Source organism: Brassica rapa, chromosome A09, assembly GCF_000309985.2.
Source record: "Brassica rapa cultivar Chiifu-401-42 chromosome A09, CAAS_Brap_v3.01, whole genome shotgun sequence".
In the NCBI taxonomy this organism is placed as follows: domain Eukaryota; kingdom Viridiplantae; phylum Streptophyta; class Magnoliopsida; order Brassicales; family Brassicaceae; genus Brassica; species Brassica rapa.
In genome coordinates, this window is record NC_024803.2 from 13,087,545 (window position 1) to 13,114,226 (window position 26,682).

General features: G+C 33.7%; 5 protein-coding genes across 9 annotated transcripts; 3 read left to right on the forward strand and 2 right to left on the reverse strand.

The window, feature by feature from the left end:
• The first annotated feature begins 4,389 nt into the window (after positions 1–4,389).
• LOC103839207 lies at positions 4,390–7,461 on the forward strand. Its single transcript, XM_033281272.1, has one exon. The coding sequence runs from the start codon at positions 6,731–6,733 to the stop codon at positions 7,187–7,189; it is 459 nt and encodes a 152-aa protein (XP_033137163.1). The 5' UTR covers positions 4,390–6,730; the 3' UTR covers positions 7,190–7,461.
• Positions 7,462–7,949: 488 nt separating this feature from the next.
• Positions 7,950–13,294, forward strand: LOC103839325 (glutathione gamma-glutamylcysteinyltransferase 1-like). 3 transcript variants are annotated; one of them, XM_033281267.1, is made up of 8 exons: positions 7,950–8,176; positions 8,265–10,868; positions 10,945–11,108; positions 11,222–11,273; positions 11,486–11,713; positions 12,043–12,232; positions 12,344–12,609; positions 12,835–13,294. In XM_033281267.1, the coding sequence occupies exons 2-8, from the start codon at positions 10,656–10,658 to the stop codon at positions 12,919–12,921; spliced, it is 1,200 nt and encodes a 399-aa protein (XP_033137158.1). In that variant the 5' UTR covers positions 7,950–8,176; positions 8,265–10,655; the 3' UTR covers positions 12,922–13,294. The 3 variants fall into 3 exon arrangements, with proteins under 3 accessions (XP_033137158.1, XP_033137157.1, XP_033137159.1); XM_033281268.1 differs by lacking the exon at positions 7,950–8,176 and having other exon boundaries at positions 10,343–10,561; positions 10,593–10,868; XM_033281266.1 differs by having other exon boundaries at positions 8,102–10,868.
• A 166-nt stretch (positions 13,295–13,460) lies between these two features.
• On the forward strand, positions 13,461–16,838 carry LOC103839206 (glutathione gamma-glutamylcysteinyltransferase 1-like). Of its 2 annotated transcripts, none has more exons than XM_033281264.1 (8): positions 13,461–13,649; positions 13,729–13,904; positions 14,151–14,430; positions 14,512–14,675; positions 14,750–14,801; positions 15,270–15,497; positions 15,608–16,084; positions 16,230–16,838. In XM_033281264.1, the coding sequence occupies exons 1-8, from the start codon at positions 13,575–13,577 to the stop codon at positions 16,314–16,316; spliced, it is 1,539 nt and encodes a 512-aa protein (XP_033137155.1). In that variant the 5' UTR covers positions 13,461–13,574; the 3' UTR covers positions 16,317–16,838. The 2 variants fall into 2 exon arrangements, with proteins under 2 accessions (XP_033137155.1, XP_009113952.1); XM_009115704.3 differs by having other exon boundaries at positions 13,729–13,885; positions 14,192–14,430.
• Positions 16,595–21,033, reverse strand: LOC103839205 (serine/threonine protein phosphatase 2A regulatory subunit B''alpha). The gene is made up of 13 exons (XM_009115703.3): positions 20,561–21,033; positions 20,198–20,440; positions 20,006–20,111; positions 19,806–19,905; positions 19,270–19,375; positions 19,047–19,137; positions 18,718–18,859; positions 18,391–18,538; positions 18,181–18,290; positions 17,671–17,827; positions 17,451–17,576; positions 17,064–17,213; positions 16,595–16,870 (listed from the first exon to the last, which is right to left on the reverse strand). Exons 1-12 carry the CDS (start codon positions 20,690–20,692, stop codon positions 17,079–17,081), a joined length of 1,596 nt encoding a protein of 531 aa, XP_009113951.1. The 5' UTR covers positions 20,693–21,033; the 3' UTR covers positions 16,595–16,870; positions 17,064–17,078.
• Positions 21,034–21,301: 268 nt separating this feature from the next.
• Positions 21,302–24,981, reverse strand: LOC103839204 (casein kinase 1-like protein 7). 2 transcript variants are annotated; one of them, XM_033281265.1, is made up of 13 exons: positions 24,227–24,981; positions 24,101–24,141; positions 23,801–23,870; positions 23,496–23,644; positions 23,312–23,407; positions 23,159–23,229; positions 23,005–23,066; positions 22,843–22,906; positions 22,670–22,754; positions 22,464–22,590; positions 22,300–22,385; positions 22,015–22,209; positions 21,302–21,932 (listed from the first exon to the last, which is right to left on the reverse strand). In XM_033281265.1, exons 1-13 carry the CDS (start codon positions 24,312–24,314, stop codon positions 21,633–21,635), a joined length of 1,434 nt encoding a protein of 477 aa, XP_033137156.1. In that variant the 5' UTR covers positions 24,315–24,981; the 3' UTR covers positions 21,302–21,632. The 2 variants fall into 2 exon arrangements, with proteins under 2 accessions (XP_033137156.1, XP_009113950.1); XM_009115702.3 differs by having other exon boundaries at positions 22,015–22,212; positions 24,227–24,936.
• Between the last annotated feature and the right edge of the window lie 1,701 nt (positions 24,982–26,682).

Below are 26,682 nucleotides of genomic sequence, written 5' to 3' on the forward strand. Positions count from 1 at the left end.
AAAAAAAACTTAGGAAAGAGGCCTAGCAAAGTTACAAAAGGTAGTTTTTATGCATGCTCTGACTGATGCATGCTCTAATAAATCTGTTTTGTTCTCCAGTCGAAATAGATTAAGGATTTTGATCCAAAACTTGGTGGTTGATAAAAAGGTAGTTAGTTGTAAGATAGTACTCAGTATCGGTAGCTCTATCAAGTTTGAGCGTTTAAAGTTTCATATTCAAACTTTGGAGAAGGAACTTATAAATCTGTTCTTTGTAGACAGCATCGGTCTGTGGTTCGCTCTTCTAATGTGAAAAGTTCATCCTAATCACTTTTTTGAGAGGACACAGCATGTTAGGTGTAAGAAAGAGCACAGTGCGAAGCGTTTTATTGGTTTGGTTGAACATGTGTTCGATATGAGGGATTTGCGATACGAAATTGTTATGGTCCCTCAAAGTGGTCCCTTGTGTATACTTAGGAGTAAATTAAAGGCATGCATTTTTCGTGTTTATTCTTCCTTTTATTAATTTTTTAATCCATTGACATTATGATCATATCATTCTCATCCTAACCACCGGAAATCAATTTATTTCTTAGATTTGCTATCATAATTTTGCAATATTATTTGTTATACAAATCCGTTAGTTACTCTGTGATTAAAGCAATATAACTGTACATTAGTCTATCCAGAGGTTGGGTCCCCGATATTAATTCTCTTAATTAGGTGTCATGTATATATATATAATTTACTAAACAGTTTTTATTGGGGGTTAATACTTATCCAGTGATTTTGGTTGAAGAACACTGATTTCATCATCCTAGCTGAGTGTTTTTTTTACTATCATCCTAGCTGAGTTTAACAAAAGTTATCTATTATTCTGTGATAACATCATAAAAGCTTTATAGTAGTGCGTTTAATTTTGATTTCGATTTGGTTAGAACTTTTTAGTTTTGGTTTAAAAATAGGAAGAAAAAAGTAACTCGTATGAAAGTTCTTCTAGCCTTAATAAATTTACCCTTTACCAATTCTTAGCGTGTACGTGTGTGAAAATGTGTACATGTGTCCATAGATAAAAAGGAACAAATTAGTTTTTTTTTTTTGGTCTAAAAAAGAAACAGATTGTGAAAACGCTAGAAGGAGAGGTCGAACCATGATAAAAAGGAACAAATTAGTTGCATGTACACGCAGCAAACTTGCAAGAATCATGAAAATGTTAAAAGAAATATGAGATGCGCCTGCCCTTACCTTTGTAGAATTTTGTGGATAGTTAATGGTTTTAAGTTTCATGGTCTTAATAAGAATAAACTTTTGATAAGAATAAAATTTTATGTTCGAGTGGTTGTATTTACAAAATCTTGAAAAGCAGGGTTTCAGCACTTCTGCCGAAACTGAAAAAGATAGTGTCATTTTTACTAAAAAGGAATAACTATAGAAGGATCATGGTGAGAAAAAAATAATAATATAGATTTTTCAATATATCTCTAATATTATTTGAGAAGTTATTTTTCTACGAGTCGCACTCATGTTAATTTTCACAATGATCAATTACATATATATCATTAATTAGTTAAAAATATTATATGTAATTACTATTATTAAAAAAAATTCCTTTTTATATTTTTCAAATAACATATAGTATAAAAAAGAAATATTTATAAAATTTAATAACGAATTTATCAAAAACAAAAAAGAAAATCTATTTATATATAATATGGTTTCACAAAAACGAAAGTTAATATGACCGCCACGAAACCTAGAAAAAATATAACAAAAAATATTATATGTATTAATATGAAATTTGAACTAATAGATAAATAAGACCAATCCGATTTGGCTTAATAAGATCAAATATGACTATACTACAATTTGATAGAATATATGCAACTTTAATATACCCATGAAATGAGTAAATAGACTAATAGAATTTGTTATATCCAAAATTAAAGGTTTAATTAAATATAAAACTATATTATTCTTATGGTAATAGTTTATTTTTCATATATATAATTACGGGATGACTCAAAACATATAAATAAACAAAAAATAAAATATTAACTAATTGTTACAGTTTAGTTATTTAAAAAAACAATATGCATAAGATTTCAAAATATTATATTTATTTATATAATTTTGAATCAATTAACACTTTAGTTTATTTTTCTATATGATTCTCTAAAATGTGTATATCATGTTATACATAATCTTACTAAAACATATTTACAAATCTAAGATAATAACCAACGTAAATGCAAATAACAAAATTAATAAACATTTAAATATATTTAGAACAAAAACAATATTATAGTAGATTAGGTGAAGTAGATGTAATCTAATATATTCAAGTCATAACTAAACTGAATAGATATTATATATTCAAATTCATATGTCTAGTTAAAGCAACATAATATAATAAATTGTATAATGGCTTAAAATTGAAAGTAAGATATTAACCAATTATTATAATATATTTATTTTACAAATATTTATATCCATCAGCACGGGAGAATATTTGTATTAATAAATATTTGTATCAGCACGGGAGAATCACCTAGTTTGATTTTATTTCAGACAACTAATTTATAATTGTTAGAACAAAATTTACATAAGCATACTAAAGGAAGATATGTGGTTGGTGATGGTTTTATTCGAAAGCTATCTAATACGTTGTAAACCGTAAACCTGCCTCCCGCTATTATAAATGAAAGCCTCAAAGGTCTGGGAAATCATGATGAAAATTAACGTTCGAAAAAAGAAGAAAATCATGATGAAAATATCTACAAACCCCTCGAATATGACCGGCACGAAACCTAGAAAAAAAATGTTAAAATCAATATTAAAAAGCTCTGAGGAAGGTAAATAGAATCAATCCGTAAAATATACTTACAACAATCGGGATGAGAGTTCTTCATTCTCGTCACCTGCGCAATCACCGACCGTAATACTTTACCAGATAAGAGCTTCAATGTGCTGACTAAACTCCTCACCTGAAATCTTAAATACTCGTACTTCCACTTTCAAGAAAAATTAGGACAGATCGCTTCTCTCCCGCTAGCAACGAAACCTATTAATATATCACATGTATGGTGATTCTAACGACCACTCTGAGTATCCAAAAAGAGATAGCTTTCCTCTCCAGAGAATGAACGCTAATTACTATGTATTCTACCACTATTCCCCATCAGGGCTACCTCTTAGCTGATGTAAATCCCTTAAAATGGATACACATGATTTCATTTCAAATAATAATAATAACACAAATATATATGAGTTTCGACTAAATAGTAATAACATATATATAATTATTTTAAAATTATTATTTTTATGTCAATGGATTTTGTTTTTCCTATTTAAAATATAAAATAAAATTTTCATCACCTATTATTTTCTTTCAGACACTTTAACCAATTGCTTATTCTGTTTTTGTTTGAATTATATTTAATTTTACCATATTTAATATTTTACTAAATGTAATATTGTACATGGTGAAGTAAATTTTAAATAAGAATATGCTAATCGATTAATTGTTATAAGAAGAATATTATTATAATATATATTTCTCAGCCGATTAAATTTAACATATATAAAATAATTTTTATAATTAGAAAAAATAAATATGATAAAAAACTAAAATTTAATTTAAATGATATTTTAATATAAAATACATAAGTAACTAAGTTATACAAAGCAAAGAATCTTTGCTTTACTCTGTTGTTTTAAATTGTTGGCTGTAGAAATTTTTGTTGTTAAAACTATAAATACTATTTTAAATATTTACAAAAATATGATTTATGATAAAAATATTTAAAATATAATTATTATTTTTATTATTACACAATAAATATAAAATTATACAATAATAAATAGAAACATATCAAACAAAAGTGTATGATAGGGAAAAATAAAAGAATGGTTAATTTATCTCACAATATTTATGATAAAAATGTATATAGACTAAAATAAGTGTTTTAGTTATTACTGAAAAAATGAAAAGATATTTTGCAAAAATAAATAAAATGAACCTTTTGTTTTCAAAATCACCTAAATAAAGCGGTAGAAAATTCAATGAAAAGGAGAAAGGGAAATGAAAATTTGTGAAAACCATAGAACTTTAAAAACATAAAGACAAGCAAAAATGAAAAAAAAAAACATAAAACCTAACAGTTAGAACAAATAAAATAATAGGTTCTCGAATTTGAAGAAGAAAATATAAAATTATATTTATGATTTCATTTTCAAATATTTCATTTAAAAAAGAGTTATTGTATTTTAGTTTAAATGAATCATATGTAATAGATTAAGGAGATCTTTAAAATGTAAACATATTAAAAATAGAACTATGGGGGAGGGGGGGGGGGAGGAGAAAGGAAGAGATGTAATTAGTTCGGACCAATACTAGTTTGAAAATATTATATATATATAGTAGACTATCTTTAAAATGCTAAGCATATATATTTTGTTTATACTGTTTAGACGTATGACTTACCGCCAGACTTTTGATAATTTTCACATCCTTAAAAAAATATATATATGAATTTAACAAATCCAATTCTAATAGTGGTTCACATGATTAATTAGATTTGCCGCCCTTAATAAAATATATTAGTTTATAAAAACCTATTATTAATAAATAGTTACTGTTAGATACAAATTATTTATTGGACGTAATATCAAATAAAATGTTATTTTATTTATAGAATAATTCTTTTTTTATTTGCTGCAACTGTTACCAATCATGCACATAGTTTCAATACAAATCACGGGCTTCTTTCCTTCTTTTGGATATTGTAAGTGTCTATACAAAACTATATGAGACTTAACAATTTCATATTGTATAGAAAATTTGTGATACAATCTCAATTTTTATCTAACGAACCATAAATCAGTGATCGGGTGGCACAAGGCGTTCCGTAGATCTCCAAAAAATCCGAGTTCGAATTCGCTGTTAATCCAGATTAACATAGTGCGTGGCCACCAGAGTTTTTGACATTCTTTTCTCCGGAAAAAGATTCACCTTTTTCTTTATCTAACGCCATTGAATTGAAGATTTATTTATTAATCTTCTCTATTAAAAAATACACTTTAAATTTATTCTCATCTGTTCTTAAAAAACAAGTGTTTCCACTATATACGATGTTATAATATAAATATATAATCATGTTAAATGTTTATAAAAATATTAAAGTTAATTTTTCATATATATATATATATATATCATCTACACAACTATATTTGAACTATAAGAATACCAAAAAAATTAAAGTTAATAATTTTGCATAAAATTGTGAAACATATTCATTTGCATAAATATAAATTATTTATGCCGAAAATTGGTTTTAGTAAAATAAATATATTAATATACGTAGTAATTGATTAGATCAACTCATACAAAGTATAATATATATAAATGATCCATGTGAAGATAAGTGTTGAATAAAAATAACTTATTTACCATATAGAATTGATTTGTTTATCAAGATGCAATACATATTATTGAAAAAATATCCATAATTATTTTAAAATATGTAGGTCAAAGTCTAATTTGTATTTATAGGTTCTAGCTGAATAGCACTAATAGAATAAAAAATTTGGCGAGAAAACATTTACTCCATATTTAGCTCACATTTTCACCAATCAAGCAAAACAAAAATTTGTCAACCTGTACTGAAAAGAGGAAATGACTTACTTTTATCCTTCACTGTTACTTTCTCTACTTTTATCATGCCACTTTTTTTTTGTTCTATATTTTTTGTTCTATCTTTTTTTTTTTTTGAACACAATTTTTTTTCTTCTATCTACTCTATTTTATTTACTCTCAATACTTTCACTAGTTACCAATCACACTCATAATATTTTAAGAAACCTATATACTTTAGAAGAAACTATTCTCGGATTACTCGATTTTCCGTATAGTCAAACTTGAAATTTTGACATCTTAGCAATATAATAAAATATAAAGACAAATGAAGCCAGTTTAATTAAATAGAAAAGCCTTTTTTATTAAATTAGACTAAGGTTCTGCATATTGGTTCACATAAAAGGTGTCTATTGGTTCACATGAAGCCACATCGTGCTTAATATATGTCTTATAAATTTGTTATACATACTGAAGTGAAAATAATAATTAAACAAAAAAAACTAAAAGATGTGGTAAGAAAGAAAATATATTCTTATGAAATACTGGTAAAACATGCTAAACTTTATAAAAATATATATGAAATCAGTCAAACATATTTTCAGTGTTTTACCATATTTATTTTAATAAAATAGATATACCTAATATGTCATTTAATATAATTAATTATCTTAAATCAATGCATGAGTTTAAATAGAAAAAAATCCAAAAGAGGAGATTCCTTTTTTTCTACCCAAAATTAATGTTTGCGTTACTTTCCATTGGTAACCCAAATTAGAAGAGGAAGGGTATCAAAGTCATTAACCAAAATGGCATATGTGTAATTGTTTTGAACCTAAAGGGGTAGTTTACGCCTCCTATCTCTATATATTATCCCCCCTACTCAGATCTTTTGTCCTGCCATTCCTATTCTCTTTCCTTCTTCCTCATCGCTGACTCTCTCTCTCTCTCTCTCCCAGTTCTAATTTATTATTTATTAAATTAAAAAGATAAATATAAAATTCTTCTCTGGTTAAATTATTTTCTTATCCGGTTACTTCAAAATTACTGTTCAACCGCAGTAATTTTCCCCCAAAATTACATATTGCTGACGTGGCATGCATCCAATAAAAAACCGCCATGAATACCAAAACGATGCGTCTTCCCCCACGCCGTGTGCTGACATCAGACAAACGAGTTATCTCCGGCGTCTTCGCCGGTAAACCCGCCGTGACAAATCCGCCACCGCCGCCGAATAAATCTATCCTTAAGAAAACTGAATCCGTCGCTCCGACAACTGTCGCCGCCGTCGTAGCCGAGCCGGCCAGTTCGAACCAGCTCCTCGCCGGTTATTTGGCTCACGAGTTTCTCAACAAAGGCACACTCTTCGGAGAGCAGTGGAATCCGGCTCGAGCCCAAGCCGGCCCATATCCGGCCCAATCTACCGAGTCGAGAAAAACTAAGCCGAGCCATGACATCGAACCGAGTGACCATAAGCGGAGGAGATATGAGGAGGTCGCTAATACCCTCCGGGCAGATGGGACCCACTTGCCCGGTATCGTCAACCCTTCACAGCTTGCCCGATTCCTTAAATTGTGATGGCGCAAATCCACGTGGCTCAAGGAGATTGGTGCGTCCACCGAAAATGAAGACGGATGTTAGCACCGAAACATTCCTCTTGTCTCTGTCTTCGTTCGAAATTGACTCGGAAATGTTAGGGTTCTTGTTCTGGTCGGGATTAGATGTACTGTCTTTTTGTAAATCTGGTTATGCATTAATTCTCAACTGTTTGAAAAACAAAACTATTTTTGTGAATTTTCTGAATCCATTCCATTATGCATTAATTCTAATCATATATGTTACCAATGATTTTTTTCACATGTTGAAAAAGAGATGAAAATTTGTCGAATTTTCGATTAGTGAAACCCTAGGATGAATCTTCTCTGATGAGATCGTAGATCCGAGTTTTTTTTGGACAATGTGAATCTCCGGGAAATTACATAAGAATTAGATGAAGCGAAGATCAGTCCCTGGGAGCTAAGAATCGGGCACAGTTTGATTACTTTTATCAGCTTTTCTGTTAGGGATTTGCATAAAACTGATGTCGTTTGTAAAGTTAGATTCTAGAGTTAAATCTGATAATGATGTCATTTTATCTAGAATTTTTGTTGGACTGTAAGGACTCTGATGCATTTCAAAATTGTACCTTTGGGTATCTGATAATGTCCTTCTCCTTTGCTTATTATTTTCAAATCTTGGTAAAAAGTTTGTTTGTAGAATTGGGTTTTTTTGATGATCCTCGAATCTCTATAAGTTCCTGTGTGTGGGTGATGAATCTTCTCTTGTGTGAAGATTTGGAAGACCCAGAACATGGATTCACATTCGTTTCATGCTTTAGTCCCTCTTCGTCTTAAAAAGCGATGTGTTTTGGTTTCTATCCATTGCAGCTTGGTGGGTATGAATTGTATTGTAAAGATCGTTATGAATCATCTTGATCACTCAAAAAATAATGTAGCTTCTTGTGTAATTTATAAAAAAATGATGGAGAACCTTTTGAATTGCTTATGTACATTTCTCAACAGATTGGTGAGTTCTTTAACTCTTTATGTTACTTGTTTTTTTCGGTTCATCTAATATTTGTCTCCTTAATTTATGAAATTTATGTTCGGAGCAGAGCACGGAATAGAGACAGCCTGCAAAATTGGAAATGCGGACATATCTAAAGCATTGTGGCCCTGGCCCACATTTGTTGAGAATAGATAGAGGAATCTCTTACCAGCTGGATATACACATACATGCATATGCAAGTATCTGGAATTAACTTGTTAAAATTAGTTTTAATCTCTATAATTAGAAGAAAAATTAAGTTGTTAAAATTGCTTTTGTAGTTGAATTGCATCGTTTCATTTTTGGGGGTACATATCGTTTTAGGGGGTCTGTGAATCAGTCTTTAGCTCTTTTAAACACTCAGGATGCACAGTATAAGATATCTAAACACTGAAAATATCACATATTAGTGAATATCTGATCAAACGCTCCATTCCAGTTACTTGTAAAAAATAGTTTTGTTTGATTTTATTATATCCGTGATTTGATCTGAAGTTCTCAAATGTCTATTTCCAAACTTTACAAAAAAACAATATGATTCTTGTGATTTTTTTTTTTGTTTTGAAACATATGAGATCTTATGAATAATAAACATATAACCAAGTCGATTTAGCAGTGATCTGACGCTCTTTGTTGGTTCTTGGTTATACAGTTGTTAAAAATCTGCTTAATCCAAACGGTATTTACACAGAATACAATATGTTGTTAATGTCCACTAAAATGATATACAAAGTGGTTAAGTGCAGTGGTGGATATTGTTGTGTTCTTAGTTCAAATCCAGTTGGGAAAACTGTTTTATTTTTTATTTTTTTTTATCGAAAAATGTTTTTTGTTATATCTATATATTTAAAACTGGTTTTGGGTCTAGAAAAGGTTAAGATAGATCCTCCTAGTTAATAAAAAAAACAATAAACTGCAGTAATATACTTGAAAATCACAATTTAATATATGGTTGATAGGTAAGATACATTTCTTTTCATGTTATTTTTTTCCCTCAAATCAATTACTTTATTGTTTCAGAAGCTGTAGTTTGTGGTCCAAAAAGAAGCATGCATATTTCTTTCTTCACATAAGAATATTTTTTAAGTTTACAAACAACATTTTTCGGCAATTAATCTTTCATCTATCACCCCCAACCAGTCAAATAATAGACGACACATTGGATATGTGTTACATTCGTAAAGTCGTGCATTGATACTTTGGGTATATTGCAGATTTGCAAGCTTGCATACATATAATCAGAACAATGTGACATGAAAACTTAAGATGAATAAATGAGACGATCACAAACCAATATCGAATGACATCATTTTACATCATGTTTATTTAATTTATATGAGAACATATTAATTTTTGTAAGTCATAGCCTCGAAGTTTTATTATTAGATTCAGTATTAAAAGGTTTGAACACGTGTTTGACTAGTTGAATAGATCGTAACATTAGCTAATATTTTTTCTAAGACTTGAAATAATATTTCTTAAATTTCAAATGATTCGAGAACCAATTGGTTCATTTTTGTTTCCTTTCCCATTATTATGAATTTATGATTGTGACGGTACGCTCTAAACAAACCGGAGTCCTATGACCCAACCGGCTTAAGAAGCATCCCCCACTCTCGCGCCAACTTTGACTCTGACGCCATCAATCCCGTTTGCTCATCGGACCAAGACTAACCGGACGTAAAAACAAAAGACCAAGACTAACCGGACCGGATGAAACTTAACGGCCTTCCGTCCTATTTTCACGTTTGACTCTGTTGAAACTAGACAGAAAAGAGAAGAGAGAGTGAGATGGAGTAATTGAGGTCTACGTATAACACTATACAGTTGACAAAAAAAGTACACATTAACATATTATATTTATATATGTGTACAACCGCCTTCACATATTCAATCTCATCACACTGAAAGTGGTTTCGTTAAATCCGGCTGTTGACTTTTCTTCTCCCGAAGGCAAGGTAAGGATCATGTTTCGATTCATGGATTCGAATGCAAAAATTTACATTTGTTGGGTAATAGAAATTCCTCTTGTCTTAAAAGAGTGTGAGGTCAGAGACAAACATATACTTTAGTTACTGACTTAACTGTCTAAGAAGTATTCTCCTGCTTCTGTCTGTTCTGTTTCTCTTACCAAGTTTTTTTTAAAGAAAATCTTCTTCTGTTTCATCAGAATTTTGCTCATTTTTTTTGCAGAAAATATTCAATGAAGCGCTTCAGAAAGGAACAATGGAAGGATTTTTCAAGTTGATTTCTTATTTCCAGACGCAGTCAGAACCTGCCTATTGTGGCTTGGCTAGTCTTTCTGTCGTCTTAAATGCTCTGTCTATTGATCCTGGACGAAAATGGAAAGGTATAACATTTTTAGTATGAAGAGAAAGAAACACGTCTTAGATAGGGTTTTTCAGGTTTACTTTTTTTTTTTTTTCCAATAGGGCCTTGGAGGTGGTTTGATGAATCAATGCTGGACTGCTGCGAACCGCTGGAAGTAGTGAAAGAAAAGGGTATTACGTTTGGAAAACTTGTGTGTTTGGCTCATTGTTCAGGAGCTAAAGTGGAAGCTTTCCGCACAAGTCAGAGTACCATTGATGATTTCAGAAAATTCGTAGTGACATGCTCGGTTTCTGATAATTGCCATATGATCTCGTCATATGATAGAGGAGTATTTAAGCAGGTAACTTCTTGCAGGCATAACTGTGGAAAAAAATTCTTGTCATTTTGATCCGTGTTCTAACCAAATATTATCACAGACTGGGTCTGGTCACTTTTCACCTATAGGTGGCTATAACGCTGAAAGAGATATGGCTTTGATTCTTGACGTCGCCCGTTTCAAGTATCCTCCTCACTGGGTTCCTCTTCAACTTCTTTGGGAAGCCATGGACACCATTGTTAAGTTAACAGGGAAACGTAGAGGGTAACATACTCATTCTCTTATCTTCTCGTTAGTTTAGTGTACCGTATCATCATTGTAATTTGTTCTTAATTATTCTTTATGATCTTTGGTGTTATTGTGTGTTTTGTTCCCAGGTTCATGCTCATATGTAGACCCCATAGAGAATCTGGATTGCTCTATACACTGGTACGTAGGATGCAATATAGATTCTTTTCATGGTTGCTACTAGTTTGTTCGTTGTTTTTGCATGTTCTGTTAATGCAAATTTATCACTAACAAGATCTTTACTGTTTGGATGTGAATGTGAACTTGATTCGCCATTCTTGAAATTGTATGACAACATTTCTTTCACATTTAATACAACCTTAATCAGTGATAATTTTTCTTATATATACCAGAGTTGCAAGGATGAAAGTTGGATCAGCATAGCCAAGTATTTGAAGGAAGATGTTCCTCGTCTTGTAAGCTCACATCATGTAGATACTGTGGAAAAGATCGTATCAGTTGTGTTCAAGTCACTTCCATCAAAGTTTAACCAATTCATCAGATGGGTGACTGAGATCAGAATAGCAGAGGATGTAAACCAACATCTCAGCACAGAGGAGAAATCAAGGCTAAACTTAAAGGTACTATCTGTATAGATTCGTCAACGTAAAGGTTACTAATACCCAAAGTTGCATGCATAAAACTATTTTTTCTTTTGACGAACACTGACTAGTGGGAAATCATACAACCAAAAAATATGTAACTGCACTTTGTTTTGCATAGAGTTGTTGGTTATTATTTGAGATAAAATAACAGTAATTAATTTCTGATTTGAAGTAAGAACACTCCTTTTCCTTGAAAAAACATGGTCATGCTTATTTGTTCATTGTTTCATTTTCCAGCAATATCCTCGCTGTTCTTCAGACAATTGTGACTTTTGAATGTCTAATCTCTAGTTAATCTACTGCAGCAAGTGGTGCTGAAAGAAGTGCATGAAACTGAACTGTTCAAACACATTAGTAAGTTCTTCTCCTCAATGGATTATGAAGACATTTTGACGTATTCAGCTGCAAAGGCTTGTTGCCAAGGAGCTGAAATATTATCTGGATGCTCAACAAAAGAGTTCTGCTGTCAGGAAACTTGTGTGAAATGTGTCAAAGGTATGTCACTATTAGTAAGTTTCCCATTGAGAAAAGAAAACGATCAGCCTTGACTGGACTAGAGCCTGAGGTCAAGTTACTAATGTTTATAAATTTGTTTTCCCATTCAAGGTCCTGGCGAGGCCGAAGGCACGGTGGTGAATGGAGTTGTGGTGCGTGATGGGAATGAACAAAGGGTTGATCTATTGGTGCCAACGACCCAAACTGACTGTGAATGTGGTCCAAAGGCTAATTATCCAGTAGGAAACGATGTGTTCACTGTACTTCTGCTCGCTTTAACTCCACAGACATGGTTAGGGATCAAAGACCAAGCTCTTATGCATGAAATGAAGCAGCTCGTTTCCATGGCGTGCCTCCCAACTATGCTTCAAGAAGAGGTAATTATATAACAAGTTCAATATAGAGTCACGTTTCTATCTCTAGGGAAAAATAGTTTAGATCTTTTTACTTGTTAAGACATCGTGTCTTTTGGAGAGGAAAAACAATGATCTAAGCCCAAGTTGAGCCGGAGAGTTTAGAACTTGAAGCAAATGATTATTTTTCGAGTTCATCTTTAGGATATAGCTATCAAAATTGTGGAATTTATAAAGATGTTATTACAGGTATTGCATCTACGACGCCAACTTCAGCTGCTAAAACGTTGCCAAGAGAACAAGGAAGAGGAGGATTTCGCTGCTCCTGCCTATTGATTCATCTTATCCAAATTCACATATCTTTAATTGCCCATTTGAATCCCAACTTCTCAAACCCAAAACCCTAATTCTTTGAGAGTCTCCTTTATTATCTGCATGGTGCAATCTCTATCTGTTATTAATTCATCACAAACTGACTACTACTTCCTATTATGAACTACTCTCTTACACAAAACAAATGGATACATCTATTATATTGAGAAAATAAAAAAAACTCTCCAACTTCCGCTAATTTGGAAAAGGTCAACTATACAGTATATATATAGTTTAAGAAAGAAATGTCCCATCTATATTGTTGTAACAACATTGTGACTTGTAAATAATAAAAAAGATATGCACAACTTTCAGCATTTCGTATTAAACCGTACATTAAAATATGCAATGTCATAAAACTAATTAAAGTAGTACCAACCGAACCGCTTATTGACGAGGTCACTATAGCATTGACCTTGAGAGTTTCAAACGAATGAGTCTCCTCTGTATACATACGTCTCCATAGCCTTCCCATTTTCGAACTCACGTCGAAAGTTCAAAATAAAAAAAAGTTCGTAAAATTTATTCTCACGAATCTTCCATCGCAACTTTGTTGTTTTTTGTAGTTAATCCTCATATATACTAAACCCTTGTAACTTGTAAGAAACCTCGTAAGAATGGCTGTGGCGACTTTGTATCGGCGATCACTTACCTCTCCTCCTGCGATTGACTTTTCTTCTGCCGATGGCAAGGTCCGGATCAATTTTTGTCTTTGGCTTGCTGTATTTATTAGACGAAAGCTTGTAGCCGAATTATTGTTTTTCTTTTCAGAATATATTCAAAGAAGCGGTTCAGAAAGGAACTATGGAAGGATATTTCAGTTTAATTTCTTATTTCCAGACGCTGTCTGAACCTGCCTTTTCTGGTTTGGCTAGCCTTTCAGTGGTCTTGAATGCCCTTTCCATCGATTCCGACAGAAAATGGAAAGGTATACCATTTTCTCTAGGGTTATGGCACGACCGTGCATGGAAGCTAGTACAAACTACAACCCCCCTAGACTAACCATGCAGGATCTGAGAGTTATGGGGCCATAAACATTTTAGAAGCATTTTTAGATCATTTTTGAATAAAAATTTTCTTTTAACAATTTGAGGGTCATGCGACGACGTATGTATAATAACTCTTAAAAGCTTAGAACTTAAGTTTCATCTGTTGTGCCCAAAACTGGCCATGGTGGAAACTTGTTAAATAAGCAAGTATGACCCTTTTTGTTCTATGCTTTTTCTTCCTATAGGATCTTGGAGGTGGTTTGATGAATCAATGCTGGATTGCTGCGAGCCACTTGAGATAGTAAAAGAAAAAGGGATTTCGTTTGGTAAACTTGTCTGTTTGGCTCATTGTTCAGGAGCTAAAGTGGAAGCTTTCCGCACAAGTCAGAGTACCATTGGTGATTTCAGGAAATTCGTAGTGGCATGCTCAATTTCTGAGAAATGCCATATGATCTCGTCATATGATAGAGGAGTGTTTAAGCAGGTAACTTCTTGAAGAGCAAATTGAAATCTGTGAATCTTTGAGTGGTCTTGGGATCCTAATATCTAACAAACCTTATGGCAGACTGGATCTGCTCACTTTTCACCTATAGGTGGCTATAGTGCCGAAAGAGACATGGCTCTGATTCTTGATGTTACCCGGTTCAAATATCCTCCTCACTGGGTTCCTCTTAAACTTCTTTGGGAAGCCATGGACACCACTGATCAGTCAACAGGGAAACGTAGAGGGTACACTTGTTTTGTTTTTGTTTATTATGCCCTTCCTTGGTGTATTTTACTATGTTTTTATGTCTTGGTTACAGGTTCATGCTCATTTCTAGACTCCACAAAGACCCAGGATTGCTTTATACTCTGGTACGTGCGGTGCTATAGAGATTCCCTTTTTATGTTTTGCTACTACTCTGCTCTTCATTTTTGCATTTTCTGTTGATGTAATTTTCCCAATCACTCTCTTAGTCAAGCCTGAACCTTTTAGAGAACTTAGATATGAGAATAATGAGAGTTAGGCTTAGTTTTCTTTTGGAAACTAAACTACTAAAGTTATTTAAAATTATTTTTATTAATCAATCAATAGAGACTTTTATATACAGGTCTTTGATACAAGTTAATCATAACCCTAATGCAAAAATGAAAAACACTTTAACAAAGGAAAGAAAATACGAAAACCTAATTAATTCATAAATTTAAACAGCAAAATTCATCAAGTAAAACGCCATACCCATCATAAACCCTCTAATAATAGTCTTGTATCATTGGCATTATGGTAATTCAGAAATAGTTACAAATTTGAATCAGTGACAAAATTTAACTTTTTTTTCTCAGAGCTGCAAAGATGAAAGTTGGATCAGCATAGTCAAGTATTTGAAAGAAGATGTTCCTCGTCTTGTAAGTTCACAGCATGTAGATACTGTTGATAAAATCTTATCAGTTGTGTTCAAGTCCCTTCCGTCCAATTTCAACACATTCATTAAATGGGTGGCTGAGATCCGAAGAACAGAGGACGCAAAACCAAATCTTAGTGCAGAGGAGGAATCAAGGCAAAAGTTGAAGGTTTGTCTGTTAGCTTGTGTGACAAGTAATTTGAGTCCTTTCGTAATCTCATTTTATTGTTTGGACAATCTTGACTTGATTATCTAATATCTGGTTCTCATTCACTACAGCGAGATGAACTGACGCAAGTGCATGAAACCGAACTGTTCGAGCACGTGAGCAAGTTCTTAACCTCAGTGGGCTACGAAGAAAATCTATCATTCGCAGCTGCTACGGCTTGTTGCCAAGGAGCTAAAGTCTTATCCGGATGCTCATCAAACGAGTACTATTGTCGCGAAACTTCTGTGAAATGCATCAAAGGTCATGGGCCTTCTGGAGAGGAGGAAGCCACAGTTATAGCCGGAGTTGTGGTTCGTGACGGTAGTGAACAAGAGGTTGACCTATTGGTGCCGTCGACTCGACCTGTCTCGAAAGGAAGTGAATATTATAATCCAGAGCCAAAGTATCCATCAGGCAGCGATGCATTCACGGCGCTTCTGATGGCTTTACCTCCACAGACATGGTTTGGAATCAAAGACCAAGCTCTTCAAACCAAAATGAAGAAGCTGGTCTCCGTTGGCACCTTCTCGACTATGCATCACGAAGAGGTGAGTACCAAATTTCCACTATCTATTACTAGGGCTGTCAAAATGGGTTATAACTCGTGAACTGGTTCGGCTATCAAGAATTATACGAACATATCTTTCAAGGTTTTAGCGAAATTAATATGAGATTTACGAATTTGGGTTACAGGTATCTCATCTTAGGAGACAACTTATAATGCTAAAGCGATGCCAAGAGAACAAGGAAGAGGAAGACCTCACCGCTCCTCTCTCTTAATTCAATCTAATTCCAATTTCTCAAAACTCTATATTTGCAAAGAACAATGTGGAAGTACGTAACATATGCAATTCTATATACTATGTAAGCTATTAACCATATAGATCACTCGAGAACGTCAAAATCAGAGGAAACGATGTTTGCATAAAATCTTGCAAATAATTCATTTATGACATCCGAGTACTATAATTCATGTCATATGCACAACATTGCCGTTTGCTACTCAACTATCCGGATGCGAAATACGCAAATAAGAACATGTAAAACAAGTTCCAAAGAACACACGAAAAGTCTCTTTTATACATAGTTCAACCATCATTGTTTGGTTCCACAAAAACTTATAAACCGATGTATAATATACAAAGACTGAAAAAAGGGTTCAACCTTGAAAACCTAAGCAAGAGAAATATTTCATGAAATAACAACACACAACCTCTCTCAGAGAAGCCTTGTTTTCTCCAATCTATAGGTGGAAGGGACCTACCTGCTTTGATGGTTGTTTCCAAGGCTGTTACCGGCTAAGAAGATCCGACCCCTTCTTCTTTCCCCAGAAGCTAGTAGAAAGAGCAAAGAAAGTGAATTGAGCAAAGGAACACAAGCCTTTTCATTTCTTTGGATTAAATAGCTAACTAAAAGAAAAAGCAAACATCTAGTGCTGTTGATAAGAGTTAAATGTTAAAAGTTTGGGTCCTTCTCCAAATTCATTTCATACACAAGGAGCTCTTGATGCAGTGTGCAACTTATTACCTCTTATTGAGGTCATTAAAATGGAGATTCGAGTGGTTCATCCCAAACATCTGCACTCCCATTCGAGACTTCATCTTCTTCCATAGATAACCTCACATACTCTCTTTGAGCAAACCGGTCCCATTCTGTCAATGTTGGATTTTCCCGCTCCTATGAAATGAAAAAAAACAAACAATCTGAGCTATTTTTCTCAGTAGCAGTCAAGTTAACTGAATCTGCTACACATCGTTCATAATTTTCTCCCAAGTTACGACAAACCATCTAAGCCTTTATAAACTTTTCATGAATAGGTAGAAAAAAGCATATAGTAATGGTTTCAACCGCTGTTAAACAAACAAAGGATTCATAAGCAAAGGGAGAGAAACCCTACACAAAAGGTATGCGTACCTGGCGAATGAGAAAGGGGTCACGGGTTTCAAACGCCATGAATTTGTTCAGGTTGAAGAGTATGTTGAAAACATTTCTAGAAAGTTTTGATGCTTTCAGATCCTTGAGTGTGATACAGTTCTCCTTCTGAAAAAAGTCGCTTGAAATTTGATGTTTAGAATCAAAAAGTTAACTCCCTGGAATAACAAAAGACAATGTTAGGGTTTGAAAGAACTCTTGCCTCAGGTTTAATCATGTCGAATATTTGGCATAGGATATCCTCGAAGAGTACAGGTTCCTGGGTTATGCATTCCATGCGATGCAGCTGCTCTTCATAGAAAAACTGCATTTCGTTTGGACTGATCACCCCATCTCCATCCAGGTCTATGCACTTGAACCTACATATAAGGTTTTTAATCAATACCAAGGGGGAAAAAATACAAAGCCGCCAAGATCCTGTGTTTGACGTCCATGGCAGATAGATCAGCAACCAGTGCGGCATGAGTTTTCTAGGTTCATGGAATAATGAATGAAAAGCAACCTACGTATGGGTATTCTACGTCCATGAAATAATTTTAGTGAATCAAAACCTCAGGTAGATATTGTTTCATCAACAAAGTCTCACATGCAACAAGTTTTGCCTCAGGGAGCATACATTTATATTGACATATCATGAGCTAAGGAACTATAGGACAAAATGGCTGAAGAGGAGTCGTTATGGACAAAAGAGAAGAAGGGGAGTGATGTTTACCAATACTCAAGACTAGGCTCAGATGACTTATCCTCCTCAGCGAGAATGAAGTATGCAAAATCTTCATAACTCATCTTCCCCTCAACTTTGCTAGTAAATTTCCTTGGGACCTAATTCAGAGACATAGCCGCAATGTGAATCAAGAAACACATTAACAAGACTAAGTTTTGAAAATGAGTGTTCAGTAACATTCTGACATCTGGAGCCAACCTGTGAAAATATTCTGTCGACAATCCTGTAGGTAAGGGCATGGTTACCATATTTGAGGAGGTTTTCCTTATCGATAAGGAAATCATGGTCGCCATCGAGTTCCCAAAATCTGCAGTAGATGACGTAGAAATGCTCATAGGAAAAGTACCTGAAAAGCAGAGAAAATGTCATGTTGAATGGTCAAGGCATACACTCTCCTGCCTCAGTACCAACATGAACTATCCATATTTCTCACAAATCACAATGCTACACCATTATAAAACAGATTTAAAGTTGAAATCTTTTTGAAGTACTGTTGAAGAAATAATGAAAAGAAAAACAAATCACCTAATAACTTTATTGATGTCGTCTTCTTCATCAACTTGTTGCATAGCAGCAACAAGATTTCCACGCTTCAGCTCTCTCAAAGTAATGCAACCAGTTCCCGATCTGTTTATGTAGTAAAATATTCTGTAGATGACCGTCTCCGCTGGGTAGATAGGAAAGAACACAATCATGAATGAAACATGCCCAGGAAAAAAAATATAATTTAGTCAACAGATGTACAAAACAGTTAATAAAGGAAAATCTCCATAACATTAACTTTGAAAGACTTATATCCTTGGCTAAACAAGATCAAATAACATCAAAGTATCATAAGACAACCAAGTTCTTACCATATCTTTCTTGAAATTCAGGTGTATTCCTCAGGAATTCCAAGCCAGGATGAGATGCTAGTAGCTCATCAAGAACTGGTTTGAAGTCAGCCTATCCCCAAATCCAATAAAAAGACATAAGTCTTTAGGACAACGGATCAAAGAAAAAATAAGAGAGAGGATAATCTTTGGCAATCAAAATAAAACAGCAGTGAAGAACTGGGGAACCGAATCACAAACAGACCTGTCTGAGGTACTCGCAGCCTGGCTGCCTTAAAATATTATATATCTGTGAGGCTAAGTCCATTGCCAACATATGTCCATCAACCCAGTACTTGATAAAAGCATCCCTGCAGGTAAGCATTATACTCATGAACAAAATATAGTGTATTCAAATATATAAATCAAACAGAATATCTAAAGCTGCTGCATATTTCTATGGTTATTAATCAAGATTTGGCTAACTGAACAATATATAAAATCCAAAAAAGTCTATACCATAGATACTCCAAAATTGCTTAGCTACAAATGCTTTATCACACCAATATTTACTGTAAATATAACTAATTATATAATAGACGGTTAGATTTGGAAAAAAAAGATATAACAATCGAGTATCAGAACTCTTAAGGGTGAGCAGTTTATGAAACAAATTGGTGAGCCTGAAACAGACCATGGTATGTTTTCTTATCTTACATATACTTGAGTCGTGCCTATGTATATACACTCAACTAGCGTAGTTACACGCATATGAAAAGGAAGCACACAATAATAAGTTACCTGGTAACGATACCGGTGGAATCCACATCTATCTTTCTAAAAAGTACAGAAGAAAGAAAAGAAGGCAGCTTGCAGACTTCTTTTGTAACGGTTTTGAACTCTGCAATCGGAAAATGGCAGAAATGTAATTGTAAGATCAACTCAAACTGTTTGGCTATTCATTACAGAAGGAAACTGATTTAGATGAACTGAAACATCACCATTCATACGAAGACCGTCAATAAAGTCACTAAAAAGATGATCAACCATGGATAAACATTGCTCCTTAAGTTCCTTTGCAGGAGGAGGGCCATGTTGGAAGTAGAACTGCATATCATATGAAGACAGGGAAGTTTCAAACCTGTCGTGGTATAATGAAACAATTGTGTATATATATTATAGTAAACCAAAACCTGAGGGATGAGTTGGGGCTTTGGTTCCCTGAGAGATCTGAGAGGGGACTGGAGAGAGAAAGGGCTAGTCTTCTGCCTGGAGAAACGGGGAGAGCCGGAAGAGGCACGAGGGGAAAGAGGGGGAGTGCCGCTGTTGAGAAAGAGAGAAGGCAAGGCACTTCCGCAAGCGATGTTGAGATTGGCACAGTTCTTGGATATACTGACTGGGGTACTAGATTTCGTATCGTCAATCAAAGACTTGACCTGCACACACACAAGCAACACAGATGAACTGCCTTAGAAAAAAACTAACATTTCCGCCAAAAGTTAAATGAAAATGGACAAACAAGTAACCAAGAGAGGAGAGGAGAATGGAAAAAGTACCAATCGGGAAGTATCGGGGAGGGAAAGCCAGTGGGAGAAGAGTTCCTCAGCGATAAGAGGGTTTGATTTAACGGACAAACCGGGAAGCTGCAAGAGCTCTGGATCCAGTATATGAACTTCCTCTATATCCATCTTATCCCTAAACTCTACCTACCGAGTCAATTTTCGAAAACTGGATGATCGTTTACCACTGAAACCCTAATTTAGGATATGTCCCACCACGGAAAATTCAAAAGGCAGCTATGAACAATCGAGGAGGTCAACTAAGTACGAGAGGTTTGTATTATACTCGCGAGAAAAAGAGAAGAAAAAACGAAACCTAGATTCGAATTTCTATAAACAAAGAGACTATACAACTTCTTCTTCTTCTACGGTACGATATGTGCGATCGAACGAAGAGAGAGTCGGAGAAATGAATTCACGATTGGATGAGGAGGATGGTGAAACTAGCCAGCCAGCCCAAAAGAGGTATTTTATTTAATATTAATATTAATATTGAGTCCAGCCCACCGCTGGTCGTATATTTGTTTTCCTCTTTTGAATTGAGCCTGAGCCCCTCACCGTTGATCCTAAAGTCTAATTTACTGTTACGAACCACCCCGTCCCGAACCGCAGTTAACAGTAATACAAATTTCTACACCTATACGTTTTTATAACCGTTAAAATCGCATCACAGTTAAACCACTTATCCCGCACCGCTCAAACCGCAGTTTACATTCGGAGCCTACTACTACACAACTATGATTTTGCCTCTTCGGTATTATTTAAAAAAAAAAAAGTACAATTTTTGTCTTTTTATGTTTGTTTATTACAATGATAAGACAGACACGGGTATGTATATATAGGAGGAATACAAGTTCACCTCTTTTACAATTGAAACTTTCTACGTTTTTTTTTTGACTCTTCTTGTCTCCAACACATCGCACCATTTAAAATATACAAAACGAGCAAGAGTGCTGCCAAAAGATCTCTCCAGGCTGAAGCTGAAATCACCTGTGTAAAGATCTTTTTTAAGTATATGGAAACCTTTCGGTTAAGTTTTCATGGAGTCTCTCTCTCTCTCTCTCCTGCTTTATTTGCGAAGAGACAGAAGCTCGAAGCTTCTCAGCTGATCTTCCCTAGCGTTTCTTGAAGCCGTTGCACGAGCGAAAGACAGAGTCTTTGATTCATATCCAGGTTGGACTCTCTGACTGCTCGATGGACGCCCGTTCCCACTGCCACCCCCGCTTGATGATACCAGACGACTTGAACCTCGGCTACCACTTGGTCCCCCTGCTGAACTTGGCCGTGAGCTTGAACCACCACCAACTGCTTTCCTTGATGTTGATGTTCCCTGTCTTGACGAACTGCTCCCTCTTCCCGACTCTCCATGCTGCCCAAAACAAAAGCAAAACATAATCAAGTCTTTGCCTTAATTACAGCTTTTGATCAATATGTGTGAGGTTCTTTGTTACAATGTGCTTAGTGAAAGGTCCGTCATCAGAGTTTCTTGATCTTGAATGATCACGTGGCGTCGAAGTGTTTGTTGGGTGTCTTCGGGAGAAGGCTTCCACTGCACCCGACACTCTGGTTGTTTCCTTTCCTAGGTGCCTCTCTTGCCTACTTGTAGAAGGACCAGCAGTGTTCAATCCTGGTTTCGTGGTTGTTTGATGCTGTACAACCCCAAATATTTTTACATTTAGGTAAGCATAGAGAAACTCAAAGGCCATAGAAGAAAAAAGAAAAGAAAGTAAAATCACCCTGGTACGTGAGCTAGAACCAGAGCTGGAACCGATTTGAGGATACTTTAAGACTGTCCAGTCAAATACGTAATCGAATTGATAACCTGCAAAATGTTAAATAGATTGGACTGAGACGAGAGTGAAACAGTAAGAGTAATGATGTTAAGGTAAGAACTAAGAACCTTCTCGGATGAATAAGTCACGGAAAAGTCTCTTGAGGTAAGAGTAATCAGGCTTGTCATCAAACCGTAAAGATCGGCAGTAGTGGAAGTATGAAACAAATTCAGACGGGCAATTTCTACACAGCACCTACATCAATAACATTTGAGTTACTAAGCTCAGCCAAAATATGGAGGTTGGCCAATGACTGTCAAGTTGTTGTGTTTACCTCGATAGGAGTAGATACTTTCTTCTCACTTATTACATCATATTTCTGCTTCTTTGTCCCAGCTTTTAGTCCTTGCCACGGTAAGCTGATAACAAAAGCAAAACAGAAAAAAAAACAAGAAGATTTCAAAACTTTGTTCAAGAAAAAAGTGCGGGAAAACTGTTGACTCTAACCTTCCTTTGAGAAAATACATAAGCACATAACCAAGTGATTCCAAGTCATCCCTACGACTTTGTTCTGTTCAAACACCAGCAACAAGACCAAATTAAGTTTCGAAGAAAAAAGTACACAACTTTCACAATTTATGTAACACCACCACATGATAGCACTCTTACCAACTCCAAGGTGAGTGTTGACACTCGCATATCGAGCTGTCCCAGTCAGATTTTTGTTTTCTCTGTCACAAATTTTAATCATTCCTTTGAGTTCACGGATATAAAGGTAAGGATAAAGGGGAGTGGCAGAGCACTGGCATATTATTATTATTACCTGTAAGGAATGTGTTTGTGAGTCTGAAGGTCTCTGTATTTCTTCCCTAGTCCGAAATCAATGATATACACCTGAAATAATTAGAAAAGGATTGAAGCAAAAACCACCATCACAGTCACATTTCATGTCTCATCACAAGTTAGATTTTATGACCTGATTAGCTCTGCGTCCAAGTCCCATTAAAAAATTATCAGGCTTTATATCACGGTGAAGGAAACCTCGAGTATGCATAAACTCGACCCTGTTAAGCTGAAACATAAACAAACAAAAAAAAAAATCAGAGAATTGAAGAGATGGAAACCAACTAGAGCAGAGCAGAGCAGATTGGTAAACTGACAAGTTGGTCGGCAAGCATGAGAACAGTTTTCAAGGTGAACTTCCTGTTGCAGTAGTTAAACAAATCTTCAAGACTAGGACCTAGAAGGTCAATAACCATTACGCTGTAGTCACCTTCAACTCCAAACCACTTGAGGCTCGGAAGACCAGCTTCAGAGACAAAGGAAACAAAAACATATTTTAGTTGCTTGCAAAATAATAATGTAACCAGCACATGTAGATACATAAATGCCTAGCAGAGAAGGCATATACAATAGATAGAAAGCCTATCATCAAAGAAACTCAAGTGTAGAGTGAGAGACATACTCCCTCCTTGAAGCAGCATATACAACTTTGACTCATAATGAAGTTGAGGATGCTTGGTCTTCACAGATTCCTGAGTGACAAAAGGCATACGGATAATTAAGAAGTAGAGAAGCAAATTAAAAAAGACAAAACAAGGTTATGTTAATGGGGAATGAAAAAGCAATTTCTCATCGTCTTCATGTGAAAAGAATTTTAGGAACAATATCACATGAAAGTTGAAGTTGAACTAAAAAGACTCCTTTTTTTGCATTTGCATTGTTGAAAGATTGATATGTTTGTTAAATGTGGTAAGATGTTTACCAGCTTGACAGCAACTTCTTCTCCTGTTTGGACATTTACACCTGCAAAAATATGCACAACAACATGTAAACAACCCTATAAAACTTATATAGAAGAATTTAAAACATTTATCAATTTGAGGTTTACCTAGATAAAGCTCTCCAAAGGAGCCACTACCAATTTTCCTTCCAAGCTTAAATCTCCCACCAATCACAAGATCCATCTTCTCTCCCATCTCTTCCTCAATTCCCCAAATATCAATTATATCAAACCAACCCTCTCCTCTTCCTCAGATTCACGAGACCTTCAGAGATTACCCTCCACGACAATCCTCAGATTCACGAGACCTTCAGAGATTCATTTATTGTATAGAACAACATCAACCCAGATTCCTTTAGTCAATTCGCCATCAACCCTCTTCGTGATCGCTTCAAAAATCAAAACCCACCACGAAATCGAGAAATCCCGATTGGCAAATTCAAACGCCGAATCGATTAGGCAATGAAAACCCCTAATCAGATTAGAATTCGAACACTGATCACAGAAGAAAGCACAAACTTTTTACAAGGGAACTGAGCAAGAAATCGAAATAAGGGTTAATAATACGAAGACATCGGAAGGAGGGGGAGAGAGGATATGAAGATTTGGGTTTGGGACATTCTTTTGTCTTGTCTGTCGCCTTTTGTGTTTTTTTCTTTCTTTTACCTCTAGACAAGAAAATTTGTTTTTTAAGTTTGGTTTTAATAATTGTAGAGTAAGATTAATTAACAAGACAATAATATCCTCCCTGATTAAGGTTTATGCAACCAAAATTCCATAAGTTTGTTTTTTTTTGTTCGGTGATTTTGAGAGGTTAAGCGAAACATGCTCTAACAGTACGTCATGTTTTAATCATCCAAACGAGAGTTTCTTTTCATTCACCCCTGCTTAACACGCGTATTTTCATTTAAATATAATTATTTTTTACATATTTATGATTTTTATGGTTTGACTATTTTCCGTATAAAATTAGAAAATTATTTTTGTTTATAAGAAATTAGACTTCATTAAATTTTAGTTATGTGATGAATATGGATATATTATTAAAACAGAAACATTGTATTGGACCTAACTTTTACTTTGTAAGTTTTTAAATTAAATACACTTTCTTACTTTATAGATAAACCTACGTTAAATTACTAACAATACTTTTTTTATACTACTGTTTCCAAACAATATACTCATTTCTTTATATTACTATCCATATTTCCAAACAGCACTATAATTAATCTTGTGTCCAAACAATATAAAATATTAGAATTCATTTTTTTAATATTTCTAATAATTTTCTTTCATTTTTTTGATAAATTAAATAATTGAAAATACAAATAATGTATAAAACAACAAAAATAAATAGAACTTATTTTTACAGGTTTAAATACTACAAAAACATTTCAAACAATAAAAAATTAATTAAATTAACATATTATTTTATTTATATTTACTAAATAATGGTTATAAACTTGATTTAAATAACATAATAATTCAATAACAGCCATTACATAATATATATATATATATATATAAACATTATACACTGTACAATAAATATAATAACAAAACTAATTATGAAAAATGTTCAAAATATTTGTTATCTAAAGAAAAATGCTTAACATTAATTGTTAACAACAAATTTAAACCGATTATAATATATTATTAATAAGATAAATTACACAAAACAATTATTATAAAATTAATTAAGCTATATAAAAAGGAGTAATATGATCAAGGCATATATATAGTTGTTAATTGTTTTATATCTATCATTTTCTCTATCAAAATTTTGTAGAAACGTCATAATTTTATAAAATTGCAAAATAATAAACTTTAAAAATTTGGATTAAAAAGTGATAAATTATGAAACTATAATAATTTAAATCAAAATGGATTATATATTGGTTATACATCAGTTCAATCGATTAGTCTTGGGTTATAGTGATTTTTTAAATATGAATATTTTTAAAACCCTATATCGAATTGTCGGATCACCGAATTAACCGGTTAGACCGCGGGTTCGGGTCAAATTCAAAAGCATTGATTTAAATGCAAAAATATAATAAATACACAAAATTCTTACTAATTAACAAAATATTTGTTTGATTATTAGTGAAATTCACACGTTAACAAAATCTATTCTATTATTTGTTCAAGATCTAGTGTATATTAATTCACACGTTAACAAAATCTATTCTATTAATTAAAGTTTTATTTAGACCCAATTTATTACCTATATGTGATATTTAATTTTTAGACACAACTTATTACAATGTTATATTTTCATTAAAAGTACATTTAATCTCTTTTATTAAATAGAAACATACCGTAGAACTAATCTTTAGACTCTATGGTATTTATAGAAAATATCACTCATTTTAAGACACTTTTTAGACTTTTCGTTTTGGCTACCTAATTTAGTTACACTAATGATAATTATTATACACTAGATTTTTGATAAAATATTATATGTATTTCTCAATTCTAAGAAAATAATTTATAATATTGTATTACATTATTTAAAGAATATAAAATAAGACTACACAACATAAATATATTTTTAAAATTTT